We start from the raw sequence: 20245 nt of genomic DNA, 5'->3' as shown, positions 1-20245 counted from the left end.
AGATAATGTCAAACGAAGATAACACGGTCATCATCACTAGCATGACCACAATTAAAGATTCCAATTTTTTTACAGGTGCAATTAACTCAACTGTAGCAGTACTCCCTCGAGTTAAGACACTGCACTTCCGTCATCAAAGATCGCATCAATCACAGTTAGTAGTAGCACTCGTTGCAAATAAATACAGTAAAATTTATCAAAAACGATGGTCAATTATTGTTCTCCGAGCTAGTGTCCACAGGTCCCTCTCTGCCAGTGTGCCCAGTTTATTTATTTTATTTCAAATAAGGGCCTCCTCTTCTCTCCCATGTCCCCTTCCCCCGTGGCCGTGGGAGGAGCTGCCACTTCCCCGGGGTAAAAATGGATCGGGCGACTCCGCGCCCCCCACCTGTATAAATACACAGACCCACCACCCAGCAACCGCAAGCCAAGCCGAGCCAAGCCCGACGGCTTTCCGGCGGTTTTCTCGGCGGCTGGTTGCTCATCTGTGGGCGGTTTCCGGCGGAATTTGTGCTTTCCTCTCCTGCTTCTCCTCGGCTACCTACCTCGGCAAGCATTCCCTTGCCCACAACTGCCCTGCTCGTCTTCCACCTCGCGCCCCGTTCGATTCCAGAACGAGACTCCGGTTCCTGACATAGTCTAGATCGAGGCAAATGCGTTGGGAGCGGCGGCGGCCATTGTAGTTGGAGCGGTTCCGGCTCGATCCCTCCGTCCGGGGACGTTGCTTTGTGGTGAGCTTTTCGGCCCCCGCGCCACCGTCGCTGATTATTCTTTAAAGCTACACAACAAAAGCTTCCGCGGCAGTTGCCGTCTTTTTCATGGTTGGTCATGGCCTGCCTGCCTGCCTGCTCCACAGGTTCTCCGTCCGTCCGTCCGTCCGTCTGAGGCGATGCTGCGGAACAGATCGAGGAGAGCGGTTGGTGCCGGAGGCGGGGGAGGAGGTCTCATGCCTCAACCTGAGCCCCTCGCCGCCGCCGCCGCCGCTCAGTCTTCTTCTTCCCCGAGGCCGTACATGGCGCTGCCGCAGGCCGGGTTCTTGGACGGCGCGGAGCAGGGGCCGTCCTCCTCCATGAGCCCCACCTCCATTCTCGAGACCAAGCAGTTCTGCTGCTCCGCCCTGCCGCCCTTCCTCTCGGAGCGAAGCCTCAGGAAGGCTCACATGGAGACGGCCGCTCTGGGTCCGGAGCCGGCCGGCGCCGGCGGCCTCGCCGACGTGCTCCGGGAGCACGGCGACGCCAAGGCCGGCGGCCGCAAGGTGGTGTTCGGGTCGCAGCTCAGGATCCAGGTCCCCTCGGGCAGGGCCGTGGAGCTGGTGTCCTCCCCGATAGAGTTCGGCGTCAAGAACCGGGACGCCGTCCTGTCCCCGGCCAGGAGGTTCCTGCCGGAGGTCGTGAGCTCGCCCACCGCCCGGGTGTTCGCCGCCGGGGAAATGGCCATGTCGGAGGACTACACGTGCGTCATCTCCCGCGGCCCCAACCCGAGGACCAGGCACATCTTCGACGACTGCATAGTCGAGAGCTGCGGGGATGTGCTCGTGGACAACGGACCGGGCACCGCCGGCGGCGGCGGTGATGCCGTGCCGCCGAGCGGTGTCTTGAGCTCTTGCCATGCATGCCGCAGGCAACTTGGGCATGCCAATGATATCTTCATCCATCGGTGAGTTTTCTTTCTGTATGCAGATCTCTTTAAAGATTTATTACTCGCCATTTCACTAATTTTCTTGTACCAAATATGGTTAATAGACACTGCATATATGTTGATGATTGATTGATGTGGCTGTTTCTGCTGCTTGCTCTGCTTATATAATGATATGTGCGAATGGTCTGTTCATGCTAAATATATAAGATGTTCTCAAAGCTTGGAGACACGAATTTTGACAACATGCATGATCTGCTAGATGTGAACTTACACTGCAGGTATTGAAACAACACAATTTACATCTAAAAAAATGTGCATTGACATCATGGAGCAGAATGTAATTTCTGAATGTACTATCACAACTACTAGTAAGTAGTATGCATCAGATGCAGAGTAGATGGAAGGCAGGGGAGGGATAAAATTATGCACTGACATCAAACTCTCAGTTTTTAGTTACTGCTAGTACTTATTTGACATGAGTGCTTCATCATTCCATGTTATATGTACGTAAATCATTAACTCGTTGATTGTTGATATATAGCAGTATCAGCATAATACATCTGCAGTATACTTCATCAAGATCATGGCTGTTTTATATGTTAATAGGGATCTTTGTGGATGGGTCTGATTCTTCTTCGTTATTGAAGCTTGATTAGTAGAGTAGGCCTTGTTTGGTGGGAACAAAATATGTCCTTGTAAGGGAGTTGTTTTGATTCGACATCGCTTTCACGTAGAAAACTATGCAAAAGAAGCTCATTATCCTACTGTTGGGGCCCTGCCCCGGGGGATTATGTTAACAACTAATTCCTAGCTAGGGATAGACTATTCGGCATCCATGTCCCAAGCCTACTCTTGACCATGACCCGGACCAGCTATCATCATCATCATCATCACAAATACAAAAAAATACAAGGCAGGGGACGGATAAAATTGCGCATTGACATCAAGTTCTCAGTTTTTACTTACTGCAATTTGACATGGAGCGCTTCATCATTGCAAGTTTTATCTATGTAATCATCAAATCGCTGATTGTTTTCGAAAAGGAGGAATAACCCCCATCCTCTGCATCAAGCGATGCACACAGGCATTTGAACTCGCACATAGCCATTTGAACTCGCTGATTGTTGATAGATACTAGTAGCAGTATCAAGATAGTACATCTGCAGTATATATACTTCATCAAGATTATGGCAGTTCTATACTATGCCAATATATCTTCGTGGATGTGTCCGATTCTTTTTCATTATTGGAGCTTATATAGTAGAGTAGGCCTCGTTGGGTGGGAACAAAATAAAATGTTTCCTTCCGCATCGCTTTCGCGTAGAAAACTATGCAAAAAGAAGCTCATTATCCTAATGTTGGGTCCCCTGGGGGATTATGTTAACAACATCCTAGGGATTAAACTATTTGGCATCCTAATTGATGATGTTGCTAAATGCTAAACCAGGTCCCTGTCCCAAGCCTACTCCTGACCATGACCCGGAGCAGCTATCATCGTCATCGCAAATACAAAAAAAGAATCACATAGGAGTATATGCTTGCTAGGTTGACAGCCTTATGCCAAAAGATTATACTGAGTTGAGTTTGGTTCAATAGGAAAGGGATCTGTGCCATGTCTTTGCTCATGGATTGAAGTGATAAACTGTACTAGCCTGGAGATGCGCTCAAAAACTTTTAGCCGGCCTCACGATTTCAGATGCTATCTTCTCGATCAGAGTAGTTTTATTTGTGCCTCTGCTTTGCTTTGCACAAAGAGCGTAACTTGAACATCAATTGCCCCCAAAAAGCTCTGCTTTTTTTAAATAACTCATCAGTTGGACATTATTAGCACATTTCTGTGATATAATTGGTCCTTTTCTTTCTTTCTTTCTTTCTTTCTTTCTTCAGGGGTGGCAAAGCATTCTGCAGCGACGAGTGCCGGTACCGGGAAATGCTCTTCGACGAAGCGGTGGACAACCTGCGCTAGCTAGCTAAACGGGGGAGGGACGGTGCATTTCACAAGAGAATTTCAGCGGAGGAGAAGGCATGACGACGGCCCTGAATAACCGAGATGAGATTTATCTTTCATTTTTTGTTTCTTCTCGACTTTGCAAGACTGGATGGTGTTTTTTGGTCATGGAGAACAGAATGATTTTAGCCTTTTGCCGCGGATTAAAAGACCTTTGCCCACTTTTGCAAGAGGTTGCGCTGTCGGGGACTGATGTTCGACGTTCTAGTTAACTGAAATGAAATTTGATGCCAGTGTTCTTCTACCCTGCCATGTGCTGCAAGTTAAATTTTGGCTATTTAGAGGTGAAATGGAGCCATTTGTCCCAGAATGCACTCTGAAAGAAACTGTGTTCATTGAACTACCGGGAAAGCAAAATCATCCACATGGCTTTTTGACAGATCCACTCTGATCAAAACAAAACACTAGTGCTTGTCAATCATCAATTTTTCTAGGTTTTTTCCAAGGGTCTGTCTAGAACACATCTACTCTGTTTGTGGTCTATTTTTTTGTCCTAGTTTTTTTCTTGTTGCTGCATTATATATTTGTGGGAGCTTTTTTTTTAGAAAAGGAGGATATACCCCCGGCCTCTGCATCTGGACGATGTATGCAGCCATATTATTAATTATTCACAAAGACCATACAAGGTGATACATCAATAAGCCTGAAGCCACCATCTTGGCAACACCGTTGCTACTCCTATCCCCTTGATGAAGGCGTGCCGAATGTCCGGGCCTAATACCAAACAGACATTGCATCAAAGCCTAACATCTAAAGCCGGGTGTCCCATCCAAGACACTACCTGGATTGGGTCCCACACCGGTCTGGCACACTCACAGTGAGCACCGCACGCTGCAAGGGCCGTCACCTCCATCATCCCTCAGTCCATCCTCAGAGCAGAACTGAAGCACCGACCTTGCCAGGCCTATCCGCCATCAACGCCACCATGACGCCAGACAGCTTGCTCCTCCTGCACGAGTCCATCTCCGCGCATCAGACGCCGAGTCTCCACAGCACCACGCCGCCGAGATCCGCCACCATCAATGTGTAAGATGAAGCACCGCTCCACCAAAGTCGCCGTCCTCTAGTCCCTCGAGCCCGTGTGCACCTCCAAGAATGACGCCCCCAGGGGGGAAACGACACCAGAGAGCCGCCGTCATCCGATCTACTGATCTAGGGTTTCCCCCGGAGGTAGCAGAGAGTGGCCTTGAACTTCTCCACGGCGATGCCTTCAGGAAGAAAACGACGCACACAGCGTCGCCATCGCCGGCCTTGGCAATAGCCAATAGCAGGTTTTCACCCAGATCTGATCGAAGACCTCCATCTCTCGTGCACGGGTCGCCGCCATCCTTGCCGGGATCTGGATGATCTCGTGCCAGATCTCAGCAAGGAGAAGCCCCCCCCCCCCCCACCGAGACCCGCCGGCCGAGCAGGGGAGGCCGAGACCGCGCCCACAGGATCAGATCCGCGATGGATCCATGCCCGCGCCCCCGCCCCGGAGTTAGCCCCGCGCGCAGCCGCCACCGCCTGCCGAGGCTCGCCGCCGCGTGCCCCGCGCCCCGCCACCGGTCGCCGAGGCCTGCCACCTCGCGCCAAACCGCGAGCGCCGCAGGACACCGCCGCCTGCCGCCTAGATCCGCCGCCCGCAGAGGAAGGGGAGTCGGGAGAGGGAGTCCCCCCGCCGCCGCCGTCTGCCACGCGGGTTTCACCCAGCGGCGTCACCCGGCGGCGGCGCGAGGAGGGGAGAAGGAGAGGGCGGCGGCGGTGCCTAGGGTTGGAGAGCCCCCGAGTCGCCCAGGGCGAGGGCGACGCGAGGGAGAGATTGCTTCCAGATTACTCATCAAAAGGAATTATTGTGGGAGCTTAGATGTGACATCCTTAAAAACATCTAGATGTGAATTAGACAAACTGTTTTTTCAATCACCATCAAACACTTTGCTTTGCTTGCTTATTCATCAAAAGGGAGGATGGAACTGAGACCAACTGCACCTCTTTCAGTGATTCAGGGGGGCCAAAAGTAGCCATCGTGAAAAAGATTCATAGGTTTGTGTGGTTTGCCATGGCCCATGCCATGGGGGCCGATCATCACTTGTACTACTAAAACAAAATGCAGCAGCCCGGACCGGCATAATGAGAGCTCAGCTGCTCCTAATCATCACATTGTTTGTGTAAAAAAAATCGGTGGGTGCACTGCTGGACCAAACATGATTATGAGTTATGATTGTCATGCCATCATTCATGGGTGAGTGAGTTCTGCTTGTACTGTTGTTGTTGGGTATCGATCTTTTCTTTGTGTTTTGGTTGCTGTTACTACTGCATTATTGGTGCTGCTGGTACTGCTTTTGACCCCTGAGGAATCATGGGCAAGGGGTTAACCTGAGCTTTTGACCCCTGATAGGTTTATTAACCTGGTAGGTCACTGCATCTGATTGTTCATAGGTTCTAAAGTTGAAGACTGAAGCAAATCTATGGGAATGTTCCCAAACAGGTCTCTGCTGCTGATGGAATTCCGACAATCATGATGAGACTACATACTGGCAATCATCACGGCTTCAGATTTGAACCTGTTATTAACGGTGGAGGTTTACACGACACGAAGTGGCGAGCGAAACAGCGGGCGCGATCACGCTAGCGGAGGACGTGGGTCGGACGACAAGAAGCTGTACACCGCCGCGTCCCCGGCCTCGCCGGCGCCGGCGCCGGGGCGGACGATGTAGCTGCGCAGCACCCCTTCCCTCTGGAACCCGGCCTTCTCCAGCGCCCGCTGCGACCGGACGTTCCCGACGTCCGTCACCGCCTCCAGCCTCCCCAGCCCCGGCAGCTCCTCGAACACCCTCCCCACCACCTGCGCGCGTCCAAGAACACAGCAAGTCAGTCAACCGCCAGGCCTGACCGGAGCTCCGCCAGCGTTACGAGCTACCATCCTGATGGCGGCGGAGGCGATGCCGCGGCCCCAGTGCTCGTGCGCGAGCGCGTAGCCGAGGTTGGCCCGGTGGCCGCCGTCGTCGGGGTAGGGCCACACGGAGACCTGCCCCACGGGGCGCCCCGTCACGCAGATGGCGCGGAACCACGGGTGGCCCAGCACGGTGTCCCCGATCTGCGCCACGGCCTGCTCCCGGGTGTGGCAGAGGGGACGCTTCAGGTGGCGCATCACGCGGTCGTCCGACGCCCACGCCATGAAGTCGTCCACGTCCGCCAGGCCCAGCGGCCGGAGCGACACCACCGGGCCCTCCTCCTCCTCCTGTCGCCGCCGCTGCTGATGCCGCGCGTCGCCGTCAGGGTCCATCGCTCCCCGCCGGCCTCTGCCCGTGTAGTTTTGGCGATTGAGAATTTACGTACGGGTGAACCACAGCAGAGCCAACGACATTATCTTGCACCTACTCCTTATTCAATTCAAATGGTTCTTTCACTTGTAGTAATAATTTTGGCTTGGCCCTCTCGTCGCGGTCCGAGTCGACGAGGCTGAACATGACCATGTCCCTGGGCCGGCCCTTGAGCACGACGTAGCGCCGGAGCACGCCCTCCCTCACGAACCCGGCCTTCTCCAGCACCCGCTGCGACGCCGGGTTCTCCACGTCGGCCACGGCCTCCAGCCGCGCCAGCCACGGCCACTCCGCGAACGCCGCCGCCGCGGCCATCCGCACCGCGCGCGTCGCGACGCCGCGGCCCCAGTGGCCGTGCGCGACGCGGTAGCCCAAGGACGCCCTCGACGCGCCCTCCCCCTCCTCCCCCGCGGGGCCGCAGGGCTTGACGGAGATGGAGCCCACCACCACGGCGCCGAGGCAGATGGCGCGGTACCACGGGTGCGGGAGGACGTGGTCGAGGATGTAGCGGCGGGCCTCGTCGACGCGCGCGTAGGCCTCGCGGCGCTGGAAGAGGACCACGCGCGGGTCCGACGCCCACGCGAAGAGCGCCTCCGCGTCGGCCTCGGTGAACTCGCGCAGGGTGACCTCCGTCTCCGGCGCCGGCTCCCGTCGCTGTTGCTCCATGCTTCCTCTCCCTTTGTGGCGTGTACTACTATTATTTATGTGTGGATGAGCCGGCGATCTTGACCGGACAAAGAAGCTACTCGCCGCGGTTTTGAATCGACTCCAGAGAGTGCTTCAGACTCACAGACAGAGACCAAGGGAAATGCATGCGCCCGGTGCATAATTTTTTAAACAGTCCACTGATTTTTCATTTGGTATGGTCCAATGGTACAACGACACGTGTGATGCGCTGGTTTCCAGTGGTTTCTCTCTTCTGTAACTCCTTCTAGATACGTCCGTTTGAGACAAGTAATACATATCGGAGGAAGTATCTGACGTGTCCGTATAAAAAAACTGAAAATAATGATATTAAATGATTTATTAGTACTACAGATTTTGACTGAAACAAAGCTACCTAACTCTTCCAAAATCTATAAAAGATTGAGAAATGCAAAGAACAACAAACTCTACATTTTTTTTCTCACAACTGTTTAGGGACCGAGGGACCGAAGTAACTGAGGAAGCTAGTAGGCTCACAAATGAAGAGATGCTAACACAATGCTAAACTGAGGGGACAATGAAACCAGAGAGACAGAACACAAAAGAATAAGAAAATCAACCAAAGGTCTGATTACTAAGTACTGACAAAATAAGTAAATTGTCTAGGCTCTGAATGTTATGGTTTTCATTAATGAAAATCGGAAGGGTGCGAAGCCCTTCTTTCCTTTAAAAAAAAGTAAATTGTCTAGCTTGATAGATATAATCCTACTATATCTATCTACAGGCACATACAATTATATTAACTTGTCGCTTCTTTCAAATCAATAGCGTGTTCACCCGCAAAAAGAAAAAAGAAAATAAATAGCGTGTTATAAGGATAATGAGAAAAAAAAGGTGAGGAGGTTGTGTCCAGCTTTTATGCACTTCATAATGCCATAACTTACAAAAAAGATTCGATTCCAAAGTGAAAACCATATGAAATTTCTTTAAAAACTGGAACAGATTACTGCACCTACAAAAAACCTGTGTACATCTAGTTACTAAAAGTTAAACCCAAGTTAATTTTCGCATTTACCACAACACAATATTTTGCTCATTGTAAATAATCTATCATGGACTCCTTAAAATAGTATGTATCAGCACTGGGTTCTCTTAAAATGCTATGTATCAAAACTATGTTTATATTTGCTCATGCTCATCGTAAATTTCTTACAACAGGTTGTATCAGCACTATGTTCTCTTATAAAGCTATGTATCACCTCTGAATTTCCATTTAGTTATCCTAAACTGATCATGCCACAACTTGCTTTATGAAATCACCAAATGCTATCATCAGGCAATGTCATCACTTCTTCTTCATCTATCATCATACATATGCATTGAACTATCACATACACATGCTTTAAAGACTCGGCTGGCCAATGCTTTTTGCGCCATCGGCGCAACGGGTCATCTAGTATTTGAAATTTCTATTGCTCTCTGGCCCGCCCAGATTTCTCCTTGTATCTCCGCCACTGTGTCATGGTGAAGCAAGCTAGTAGAGAAGCAATGGCGGAGCTATGTTTTCTGCTGGGGGGGGGGGGGGGGGGGCTGTGCCCCCCGGCTTTGAACCAACTTGTGAAGGAAAAAAAATAGGAGGACTTGGATGAAAACTTTTTTTAGCTTTTGGCCACTCCCAACACTCCTATTTTGCCATTGGCCCCTCCAACAGAATCCATCTAGCTCTGCCAATGTAGAGAAGGATTTAGGAATGGAGCCATGTGGGAATCAGAAATGGCAACATAATGCCGTGAGTAGGTAATGCATACAAAAGAAATCAAAAGTTGTCTGTGAAACTGAAAGATACTCTGAAAGAAAGCAAGCATGGTCTTGATCCAATTTTGTTTTATTATTATTTTTGCCACGAGCTTTTCAGATGTCATTTGACCACCAAAATTTGCACGCTAGCTCATCCGAGCATCTTGGATTTTTCCCTACTTTTTTTTTGAAACAAGAAGTTTTTATCTTTTTTTAGGGATAGAAGTTTTTATCTACTGTTCACCACCGAGGCTCATCTTTGGATTACAGTTGAATCATGCACAAGTTACCCAGCCCATGTACATTTGGGCCTTTAGTTAACGGGCTAGCTGCTTGAAATGGATCCGCATTCGCTTCACAAACCCTCCGGAAAAAAAAACACAAACCCCAGAACCACCAGATCCAGCGAGAACCAGAGCTCCGGCGCGGCCATGGATCCCCTGGCCGTGCTCCGGGACTACGCCGCCCGCGGCGACCTGGACAAGATCATCTTCAACGGCGACGACGTCCTCTTCGGCGACGACTACACCTTCCCGGCCAACGCCCCCACCGCCTTCACCTCCAAGCAGTCGGGCCGCCCCTACCCGCTCTCCGCCGCCGTCTTCCTCGCCCAGCACAACGACCTCAAGCACACCGACTTCCTCCAGGCCGCCCGCCTCCGCCGGATCCCGCCCGTCTCCCTCCCGGACCGCAAGACCTTCCTCGACTTCCTCCACTTCGGGGACAGCTCCCTCCCCTCCGCCGAGCCCCTCCTCCCCTCCTCCTTCGCGCAGGACGCCCACCCGCCGCCGCCCCCGCCGCCGCCGGAGAACGAGGAGGGGGAGGGCCCCGACGCCGACGACGCCTCCACCGCCCACGTCCGCGCCCTCGAGCGGCCCCTCAAGGACCGCAACGCCGTCCTCGACGCCCGCGGCCGCGACTTCCTCGCCATCTACCACGCCGCGCTGCGCCGCGAGGAGGACCGCCTCCGCAACAAGGACGCCGCGCCCTCCGCCACGGGCCGGCACGAGCCCTCCGCCGCCGCCGCCGCCTCCCTCGCGAACCCCAAGCTCGACAAGTCGCTCGGCGACGGCTTCGTGCCCATCATACTGGTGCCCAGCGCGTCGCAGACGCTCATCACCATCTACAACGTGAGGGACTTCCTGGAGGACTTCGTGTTCGTGCCCAGCGACGAGAAGATGCGGGCCATGAAGGGGAGCCCCAAGCCCGAGTGCGTCACCCTGCAGAAGAAGCACGTCCGCGGTGCTGGCGGTCCGGTGGCGTTCGAGGTCAGGGACAAGCCGGCCTCGCTCAAGGCCGACGACTGGGCGCGGGTCGTGGCCGTGTTTGTGCTCGGAAAGGAGTGGCAGTTCAAGGACTGGCCCTTCAAGGGTCATGTGGACATCTTCAACAAAGGTTTGCCGCCCATTCTAGTGCTTGCCTCTTTGTAGTATATCTGCGATTTGTTGCGTTAGCATCTCCAATAGCTTCGTTAGTTTTTGCTCAAAAACTGTACTGTAGAAATAATTACATCACATCAGTGATTCAAGATTTTCGTACAGAGGTTCATAGGGATCGATGAATTGCCCCTCAACATTGCAGGATAGGGTTGTTCTGTACCGGGAGTACACTTTGACTACTTACTTTGTTAACCCAATTGGGTTAAAATGATGCTTGTTTCTGGCATTGACATTGGCTAACCAAATCATATCCGGCTGCCTGTGCCTTTTATCTCTGTTCCTAGCAAGGCCTCCCACTAACTTGGTCATAAATGGTATTTGTAATGCAACATGGAACATTAGATTGCTCTGTTTCTCTTTTCAGCACAGCAAGTCGATACCATCTGTGGCCTAACATTTTAAACTTTTCTCAGTTATTGGGTTCTTTGTACGCTTTGAAGATGATAGTGTGGATTCAGCAAAAGTGGTCAAACAGTGGAATGTCAAAATCATATCTGTGAGTGGGAGGAATTTTTTCGTATGTTTTTTGGTTATTGTAACCAAATTCTATTTTGCTCCCACTTACAGCTGCTTTATTGTGTTACTAACCTATGGTGCAGATAAGCAAGAATAAAAGGCATCAAGACAGACCGGCTGCTCTGGAGGTGTGGGATCGGCTGGATGAATTTGTGCGGGCACGCTCATAGGTATCTAACCGTGTGATCTTTTAAGCTGTCCCTTCCATTCTGTACTTGATATGGACACCTTGAATTCCTGGTGAATTTAATAACCGGGTTTTTAAGATTGGTTATCATGTGTTTTCTTAAAGTTTAAGTGTCTTTGCAGTAACCTTAGTGATACATGTGTGTTTACTGAAGGTTCAGTTTTGTTCTTTGTGCTATGGACTTATCAAGCATTTGATGACCTAGGGTATAGTGTGGGGGTAGTCCTGCAGGTAATTAGGATGAAGGCTTCACTTCAAATATGCATGATGATATCAGATTGTGCTATTCAAGTTAATTTTATAACAAGAGAAGCCATCATAGTGTGTAACTTCCTTTACTGTCATGTTTTAATAATTCACACTGGTAGTTTTAGTTGTTGGCTTCTTGCTATTTCTATATTAATTGTTAGAAGAATCCAGAAATGGCATCAACTACTAGCATCTTGACATTATTATTTTGATCTATTAGGGATTCACGTATTTCTATATATTGTTTAAATACAATGCTCGAGGATTGGCTAAGTGTAACCTTTTCAGTTCTACAATGCTCATAGCAGGTTTTGCCTTTATGCAAGTTAAACTGTTCCAACTTCTTGCCAGAAGTGGGCCTGTAATGTCATCATTGAGCTTGCATGTGGTAATTTTTATGGTCTGTCAGGCATATCCCTGATAATGAGATAATGAGGCCGTGGTGGCAACTGGGCTAGGATATATAGTTGAACTAGACCATGATGAAGCGCTTTGCCGCACCGTTCATTTCGGTGATAGAATTATCTTAATTTACATGATCCGGTCTATAACAGTCACAATGCATACATAGGTTAAATTTGCATGAACTGGTCCATATAGTTGATTTAAACATGTTTGCATATATATAGCTGCTCTCAAGACAATTTCAGATAACAGTAATTGATTGGGCTGGAATGTAGCTTCACATGTTAAAACACGGATGTTGTTTCCTCCTTGCTCAGTGTGATATGCTGCCAGTATCCAAGTAGCAAAGAGCCTTATCATCACTGGCATTTGGTCATGCCATTTATGCCCACAGCTTGTTTAGTTCACTGATCCGCTCTCAACAGTATACTCATCTGGAGTACACCCCAACCCCAACTCATATGTTTGATCTAAAGTATCCTAGCCATTCATGATCATCATACTGACAAGAATGAAAAGCATGTTAACTCATTTGGGTATGACACACATTCTTCATACCAATTACTTCATCTAAAACACAATAATTTTCTTCTCAGGGGGGGCCTAAGTGAAGAAACTATACATGCGACTTGCAGCTACCTTGAGCAAATCAAACTGAACTTATGCTTAAATGAAGGAACGAGACAAAAAAAAAAGGTGAGAACTGAGAGGTGAACATGCGGATATAAGATATCTCCAAGTTTCAACTTTAGATGTCTATTGCATGAATTCTCCATAAGCTATAGATCCGTCAAACCAAAAGTAGAGTTACCGAATCGATTGTTCAGTTTATACTGTGAACATATTTACTGCAATACCCATGCATCATCTGCAGCAGCTGAACGTATGTGAGCAGATAAGTTTTTACTGTGCATGATAGAACCAAAATCTGCATGAACTCGCAGCCGACACAATCTCTCAAATACAGAAATTTTGCAGATTAACTGGCCATCTCCCTGACAGTACCTACAGAAACTGCACACAGAAAGACTAATTTAACTTCATTCTTTGCATCCCAAGAAGATAAGTCCCTGTTAAGATTTGTACCTAGTTGTAACCCTCATAACCTAACACGTATAGAAACAAAAGCAAACAAAATCAGGGGAAACCTAAGCAAACACCAGGGCAACTTGTTACCAAATCATAAATATAACTTATATAAGCAAGCTGAGAGAGTGAGAGTTGTGGTTGTGAGATCTGGGAGGGGATCTCAGGAGGAGATTGATGGAATTGAGAAACGGAGAAAGAATGCCTACCTTAATATCAGTTTCACGCCTAGATTATTAAGGTCACCTTCCTTGCCGATGATCTCCTCTCCACCGTCAACAGTAACGGTGTTGCGCATGGCCTCCCATGCTGCAGCAATCAGGAGCAGGCGGAACCCTAAGCATCATCAGCGGCGAGGGGGAGAGAGGAGGCTTCCATCATGGTGAGGGGAGAGGATATGTCGCCGATGGAGAAAACCAGGAGGGATGGGGGGGGGGGGGGGGGGGGCACGGCGCTGGGCTGGGTTCGCGCACGTAGTTACCCTGGCTCAATGTGTTGGTCCAGCTCACAGGAAATCGCCGAAGTCGTTCTTCAGAGTAGTGGCCCAGTTTACGTTTGGTAGCCGTTTCGCGGTAAAAGTGGGGCAGGGGTGGATGACAGAGGTGATCCAGGCCATGCATGTCTAAAATCGGACGGGTGGGAGGGCCTAACCGCTGTGGAGAGGCATAGCTCGGTATGTCTTACTGTTTCTTAATAATATCATTTTTCATATCGTATTTGTTAACTGTCAGCTTTCTACCCTGCATTTTGCTTAGGATATACTACGTATTAACCTTGCATGTTTCGAGTTAGTTTTGGATATTTTTCCTTGGATTTTGAATGAATTTTATCAAGCGTTTTTCATGGCCTCATCCGTTAGTGACATTTTCTTCCCGATTTTGTTTTACAGTCGCTGTTGTGACCGAAATACTCAAATACCATGTTGGGTGATGGAAGTGGACTTATGCTGGTTGAGTTGTGGGCAAGCAGAACAAGCACCCCTTGATCCCAGCCTCGTATTTCAGGTGCCGGTCGACGGTGGAATGAGATGCCAGGAACCTGCATTCATGAGGATTTGCATCTTATGTGCATTTCGGTTGCTAAGCTATGATGTAGTCTATCCAATCTGACATATTAACTGTAGACTGGTGACATTGTGCTAGGCTACTTCATCCGCGGCATTGTCGGAGATGGTGTCGTCATCTTTTCACCATTTCCTTGTGCGGATATTGGGGAATTATGGCAGGTAGGTGTTATTCTCCTGCCGGAACATTGTCTGATTCCATTGTTGTAACCAACGCGAGCCATCAGGATCTGAAACCCTAGAACATTTTGCTTTGCTTCGAACACATGAACTGTAACATTCTCACTGCAACATGGTGTAACACGGGCGCGGCCTGAATCTACACCGCGCCGTAGGGTACATCGATACATTTGCTGGTGTCACGGTAATGGCTATGGGGGTTTACACAAACATGGCCGAAACATAGGCAAGAACCACACTGATGAGCACGGTGGCAGCGGCGGAGCTCGGCGCGCCTGCTGCGTGCAGCAGTTCTGGGAGCTTTGATATCCCCTGTGAATCGGTGCTTGATCCAGCGCCTTGGGGGGCAACCTGTCCTGTCTTCGTGGCAACAGCCGGAGAATCGTCACCTGCTGCCGGGGGAGCTTCAGTCGCACCGGCACTCTCCGGCGTCGTCGACGTTGTGGCTGCATGCTCTGGCTCAGGCTCGGCGGGAGTAGCTGCCGGAGGTGCCGCTTCTGGAGCCGCGGCCTTTGTGGTTGGCTGCGGGGTGGAGTCGTCCGTCGAATTGCTCGCGCCAAAGACATCTGCATCATCATCACATTTTTCGTCAGTAAAAACCCTGTAAATTGTTTCTTGTAGTATAGTAGTGGTGAAAGAAGGGAGGCGAGGTGACGCACCATCGCACGGGTCGGTGGGCAGGTTGCACACGTTGGGGATCATGCCCTGGACCTGGCCGAGGACGAGGCCGAAGGGGCTGGGCGCGAGCTTGGACATGGCGCACAGGCAGGGCCCCTGGGACTGGAAGAAGGCCTGGAGCTGCGAGCAGCACGACGGCAGCGCCGCCGAGCCGGCGCCGAAGAGGTAGCCGATGCACGGGGACAGGCTGAGCGGCACCGGCGCGCACGTCGGCATCGGCATCGTCATCGTCATCTGCGCCGAGCACAGGGTCGCCGTCGCGGCGAGGACGAGGACGGCGACCACCCCGAGCCCGCTCCGAGCCATCGTCGATAGTTCTAGGTGGAATGGAATGGATTGGATTGGACTGGGTTGGATTGGATTGATTCGACGAGGGGAAGACGATGGAGGCGGCAGGGTTTATACGGGAAACTGTTGGGAAAAGCTCGGAAACGGTGGCCGGGTGGATGAGCCGGTCTATCTAACTGCTGCCCGGGCTTTTTCGGGGCTCGCCGGTGAACTGATCGGAGAATGTCACCCGCTGCCGGCGCTCCGTGACTGCGAGAGGTCCATCCTACCGGGCCGCTTTCCTGCAGAATGTGCTTTGATGAGGTCGGCTTGGATGGTTGGTCGCCAACCCGATTGCCTCCCATGCTCGCGCTCGCCTGGTGAACGAAAACAGAGCCTCTACAGAGCACCCAGTGACTTTTTTTGTGTGTGTGGGGCAAAACTAAGTACCCATTGTGGGCCCCACCTCTCCTAAGCGTTCAAATATTCCCGGCCCAGATTTGTTGTAAATTTTCATAAGAACTGCAACCGTCGTCACTGAACCTGAACCCTTGAATCCATTTGAAACGTCGTCACAAAAGTCGAACAAACTGAGGTGACATTTGTGCCGCGTCAGGGCTTACATGCGGGCTCAACTTGTCGTAATCATACTCGGTTTTAACCAAGTGGGAGATCAGTGTTTCTCAGTAAAATTAGGCACAATGTCGTTTTTGTGGAAAATTAGGCACAATGTCAGTTTTGGTGGTTTTATGCTATTTAATCAAACAAACTAGTGAGGATAGTTATTGATTTTGTAAAAACTGCAAGCGATGCAGTGCTAGTGCACTAGTCTTTTGCCACATGGTGCGACCCTCTCGATCCTGCATTGCTCGATGCTAGCTGTCTGGTAACTGCGCGCCGGAGGTCTATGGCGCACGGCGGCAACACGAGGTGCCGCGAGTCGGTGGTGAGTGGTGACCACCGTCGGCATTTTCGGCGAATCATACTCTGCGGATTGGCACAAGAGCCATATACTATGTCATGGCCTCTGGGTTCAACATGGACGATACCATTAGGTTTTACTAGTACAACTCCTGGTTTTAATTTGGCCAGGGTTTGGCCTCCTCTGAAATTTGAATTGGACAGAAACTCATCTAATTTTGCCCCAAAATTATGTTTAAACCTAGTTTAGATTCAGGTTCCACCAATTTGTTTCACTTTAATTTTTTTGAACCCTCCTATTCCCTGGAGGTTCTACCATTGCCAAAGGTGTCTTTCCATCTGTTTTTATATCGGGATTACTAACTCTCAGTCGACTGAGACTTAACAAAGTCTCGGTCGATGCTATATTCATGAGATCTTATATGGAGATCCGTGTAAAATTTTCTTTTAAATTTTGTCTTTTTCTGTTTATATGACTGAAACTTGGTTAAGTCTCAGTCGACTGAGATCTAGCCACACCCTTTTTATATCATACTATCTCCCTTTTTATCCACATTTTAGCTTTGTCTTAAGCAAATATTGTAAACTATGACCAAAATTATAATTTTTTTTGTTAACACCTACAATGCCAAATAATAATATTTGATTCATCATTGAATATATTTTCATACAATGTATATTTCTTATTGTAAATGTTTATATTGTTTTCTATAAACTTGATTAAACTTTATAAAGTTCGACTTAGGACTAAACTAATATGCAGAATAAAAGAAACACAGAGGGAGTACTTTGCAGAAGAAGATACCGGCGCAATTAATAAAGAAGCTACTCAAATCCATGACGAATTTTGATGGAATTTAGAGCAAAGAACATGTTCAAGTCTATCACGAATTCAGGTGCATCACGCAATGCTGTTTTGTGGCTTGTCGGGCCGATTTGCTTTGTCTGATGAACCCATACACTGTTAGGGCACATGACAACGATTCAGGAGCCCCATTCCCAGCTCCGTGAGACGTTGGAGGAAAGCACCAAGTGAGATTAATTCCTCGTTGCAAAAGCTAGCACTACATATGTCGCACCACCAAGTGACAAGTCTGATGTGAATTGGGGGTAATGATCGATTAAAGAGAAGTCACAATGCTGATGTGCAGTGGAGCAAATCAATGACAGACTCACTGATACTCCGTAAATAACAGGCGGCACATCCATCTAATCGAGTCACAAACTCACAAACAAGCCCCGGATCACATAACGAGATCAGAAAACAGAAGCAGCTAGGAACGAGGCAGCCATGGCCAGGAGGACCGCGACGGCAGCAGAGGTCCCCTTGCACTCGGCGGCCGAATCAACCGTCCCCGGAACCGACTTCACCCCACCACCGGAAGGCGTGCCAGCCGGGTTCGCATCAGCGGGACCGGTCGCCGGCGCAGCCGCAGCAGCATCAGTAGGCGTCCCCGACGACGACGGCGCCGCTGCGCCACCGGCCGGAGCAGAGCCCGAGGTCCCTGTCACGGCTGCACACACACGCACACACCAACAGAAGTGGTTAGTCACTCTCGCTCCATCTCAGTTTTTCTACATGTATATCATGTCATGGACGTACCAGAGCAGGCGTTGGGGGGCAGGTTGCACGCGGTGGGGAGCAGGCCGCCGACCACGGACCCGAGCTGGGCGGGCACGGCGGACACGGCGGCGCAGAGGCAGGGCGCCTGCGACTGGAACAGGGCCCGCATCTGGACGCAGCACGCGTCGGACGGCGACGAGGAGTTGCCGATGAAGTAGCTCACGCACGGCGACAGCGAGGCCTGCACCGGCGGGCAGCTCGGCACGCTCACGGTCGGCACGGCCGGCGGCTGCTGCTGCTGCTGCTGTGCCGTGGACGCCGCCCATGTGACGGCCAGCACGGCGAGCCCCAGGCTCAGCGCGGGCGAGAACGAGATGCCGCCGCTCCGGCGTCGAGCCATTGGTGGGTGGATGATGATCGGGGTGAACTGGCCGGGCTTTGTGATGCACTGTGCGGTCGGCCGGTGGACGTGCCGTCGTGCCGTGGGCTCGTGGTTCAATTTATAGGTGCTCGGATGCTTTGTTGGACGACCGACCGGTGGCTCGGTAGCGACGGGCAGATCGACTGCCCTATCTAACGTCCAAAAGTGGAGTAGCTTGCACTTTGCAGGGTGCACTGCCACTGCTTTTCCCAGAGATGTTACCGTGTTGGTGGGAAAACTCGGATGAACTCGACACTGTTAGCTGGGACGGATCGTGCATCAGAGTCTCTCTCTCCTTTTTTGAAAGGAGATAATAATAATGATTTAAAAAAAACACCCAAAGTGCAACTTAAATCTGATTAATATCAAGCAAACACAAAACCAATACAATGCACAGACAACTGGACGAAGAACGACTAGTAAAAGATAAAATTAATTGGTACTGTACTAATGAAGTAGGGATTACATTGTCGCAAAATAATTTGGACCTCTCCGTTCATTGTTGTGTGACTCAAGGTCGTGCTACAAGATTGGGAAGAAAAAAGTGTGTTGGTTTTTCATCCAAAACTCATGGACATGCATGGCTCTTTTTTTTGGCACGTCAGCGTGTATGCCTCGGTCCTTGACTCATGGTCGAATTCTATTCTTTGAGCTTCAATTCAAAAATGTGCACCTTTCAATCTGAATCTTCCACCTTTTACTTTTTGAGCTTTCGACATCGCCTCAGCCTCTGTATATCGAAATTCGTGGAGCTAACAGAGCATTAAAAAAATCACCTAAAAGTTATGCGGGAAGTGGTGTACTTTTTTCTTCGCTGGATCTCTAATTCATTCATCAGATCGTCAAAAGTTTTTTTGATAATGGAAGACAAACAATCGTTTCATGTAGCTTTTAACCTACCTCCTCTGATAAGTAGTATAATAAATATGTTTGGGAACTAGTTGGTTGGTGTAAACCCGAAACTTAGAACTCATGTCCAGGTGGGAATATGTGCTTTAGTGTGGGCAATCCGAATTTGGCGAAATGATTGTGTTTTTCACATATCAAAACTTCCATTTTTTATGTCATCTTCATAGCTAAATCTTGGGACCCGTATGTGGTTCCTTGCAACGTGCGGAGGCTCGCGCGTCCACGGATTTCGGATGCAACCAATGGGAGATAGCCGTATGGCTATATTCAATATGTTTGAATGGCGGTCCAGTAATATGTCGTGTGTATGATTCATGTAATCTAATCATGGGCCGTTTTTTTGTATTTGTAGTCTCTTAGGTAACTTCGTCAGATGGTTTTGTGATACTTCAATATAAATGGTTGTGTGGAGCGATAGATACAGAGGTACGGTGTTGAACCCCATTTCAAAAAAGGTGTCTAAGAACATTCATAATGTGTCAAATGTGAAATTTTCTAGGTAGCCATCAGGGCACCGGTGTTAAATTTTATGGTTATCTCTAGTGTAGCCATTGCCGAAATCCTTTTAACATGGGCCTTCTACTAACACAAACAGAAAACAATGACTCTCTCTTCCTAATTTTAAATGTGCAACGGGCAGATCGACTGCTCTATCTAACGTCCAAAAAGTAGCTTGCACTTTGCAGGGTGCATTGCTTTTACACAGATGTTCCGAGAGATGTTACCGTGGTGGTGAGAAATGTCACCATTTTGGTGAGAAAACTCGGATGAACTCGACACTAATTAGCGGGACGGATGGCTGCATGCATCCAGCGATGTAGACTTGCAAGATACGCAATTGCATCTCATAATTCATGGAGCAACCTGACAGAGCAGTGGTGATCCAGAAATTCAACATTGGGTGTTCAAAATTTCTTTTTCACCCTAACGGAGAAGCCAATTGGTTCATGGCAATACAGATACAAATTGT

The 20245-nt window shown here is 49.7% G+C and overlaps 5 protein-coding genes across 6 annotated transcripts; 2 read left to right on the top strand and 3 right to left on the bottom strand.

Moving 5' to 3' along the window:
- The first annotated feature begins 259 nt into the window (after positions 1–259).
- Positions 260–3890, top strand: LOC109768793 (FCS-Like Zinc finger 8). The gene is made up of 3 exons (XM_020327522.4): positions 260–731; positions 857–1656; positions 3526–3890. Exons 2-3 carry the CDS (start codon positions 890–892, stop codon positions 3602–3604), a joined length of 846 nt encoding a protein of 281 aa, XP_020183111.1. The 5' UTR covers positions 260–731; positions 857–889; the 3' UTR covers positions 3605–3890.
- A 2202-nt stretch (positions 3891–6092) lies between these two features.
- LOC109768792 (uncharacterized) lies at positions 6093–7842 on the bottom strand. Its single transcript, XM_020327521.4, has 3 exons — positions 7007–7842; positions 6546–6927; positions 6093–6470 (listed from the first exon to the last, which is right to left on the bottom strand). Exons 1-3 carry the CDS (start codon positions 7612–7614, stop codon positions 6249–6251), a joined length of 1212 nt encoding a protein of 403 aa, XP_020183110.1. The 5' UTR covers positions 7615–7842; the 3' UTR covers positions 6093–6248.
- Positions 7843–9621: 1779 nt separating this feature from the next.
- LOC109768789 (protein CDC73 homolog) lies at positions 9622–14623 on the top strand. Of its 2 annotated transcripts, none has more exons than XM_020327519.4 (4): positions 9622–10785; positions 11243–11325; positions 11429–11515; positions 14162–14623. In XM_020327519.4, the coding sequence occupies exons 1-3, from the start codon at positions 9729–9731 to the stop codon at positions 11513–11515; spliced, it is 1227 nt and encodes a 408-aa protein (XP_020183108.2). In that variant the 5' UTR covers positions 9622–9728; the 3' UTR covers positions 14162–14623. The 2 variants fall into 2 exon arrangements, with proteins under 2 accessions (XP_020183108.2, XP_040242352.2); XM_040386418.3 differs by lacking the exon at positions 14162–14623 and adding an exon at positions 12783–12908.
- On the bottom strand, positions 14456–15591 carry LOC109768790 (uncharacterized). Its single transcript, XM_020327520.4, has 2 exons — positions 15175–15591; positions 14456–15081 (listed from the first exon to the last, which is right to left on the bottom strand). Exons 1-2 carry the CDS (start codon positions 15497–15499, stop codon positions 14717–14719), a joined length of 690 nt encoding a protein of 229 aa, XP_020183109.1. The 5' UTR covers positions 15500–15591; the 3' UTR covers positions 14456–14716.
- A 1890-nt stretch (positions 15592–17481) lies between these two features.
- LOC109768794 (non-specific lipid transfer protein GPI-anchored 15) lies at positions 17482–18431 on the bottom strand. Its single transcript, XM_020327523.4, has 2 exons — positions 17985–18431; positions 17482–17895 (listed from the first exon to the last, which is right to left on the bottom strand). Exons 1-2 carry the CDS (start codon positions 18343–18345, stop codon positions 17639–17641), a joined length of 618 nt encoding a protein of 205 aa, XP_020183112.3. The 5' UTR covers positions 18346–18431; the 3' UTR covers positions 17482–17638.
- Positions 18432–20245: the final 1814 nt, after the last annotated feature.

This window comes from Aegilops tauschii, chromosome 4 (genome assembly GCF_002575655.3).
Source record: "Aegilops tauschii subsp. strangulata cultivar AL8/78 chromosome 4, Aet v6.0, whole genome shotgun sequence".
Taxonomy (NCBI): domain Eukaryota; kingdom Viridiplantae; phylum Streptophyta; class Magnoliopsida; order Poales; family Poaceae; genus Aegilops; species Aegilops tauschii.
The sequence above is the reverse complement of the archived record's forward strand: the minus strand, read 5'-3'. Positions and strand labels throughout refer to the sequence as shown.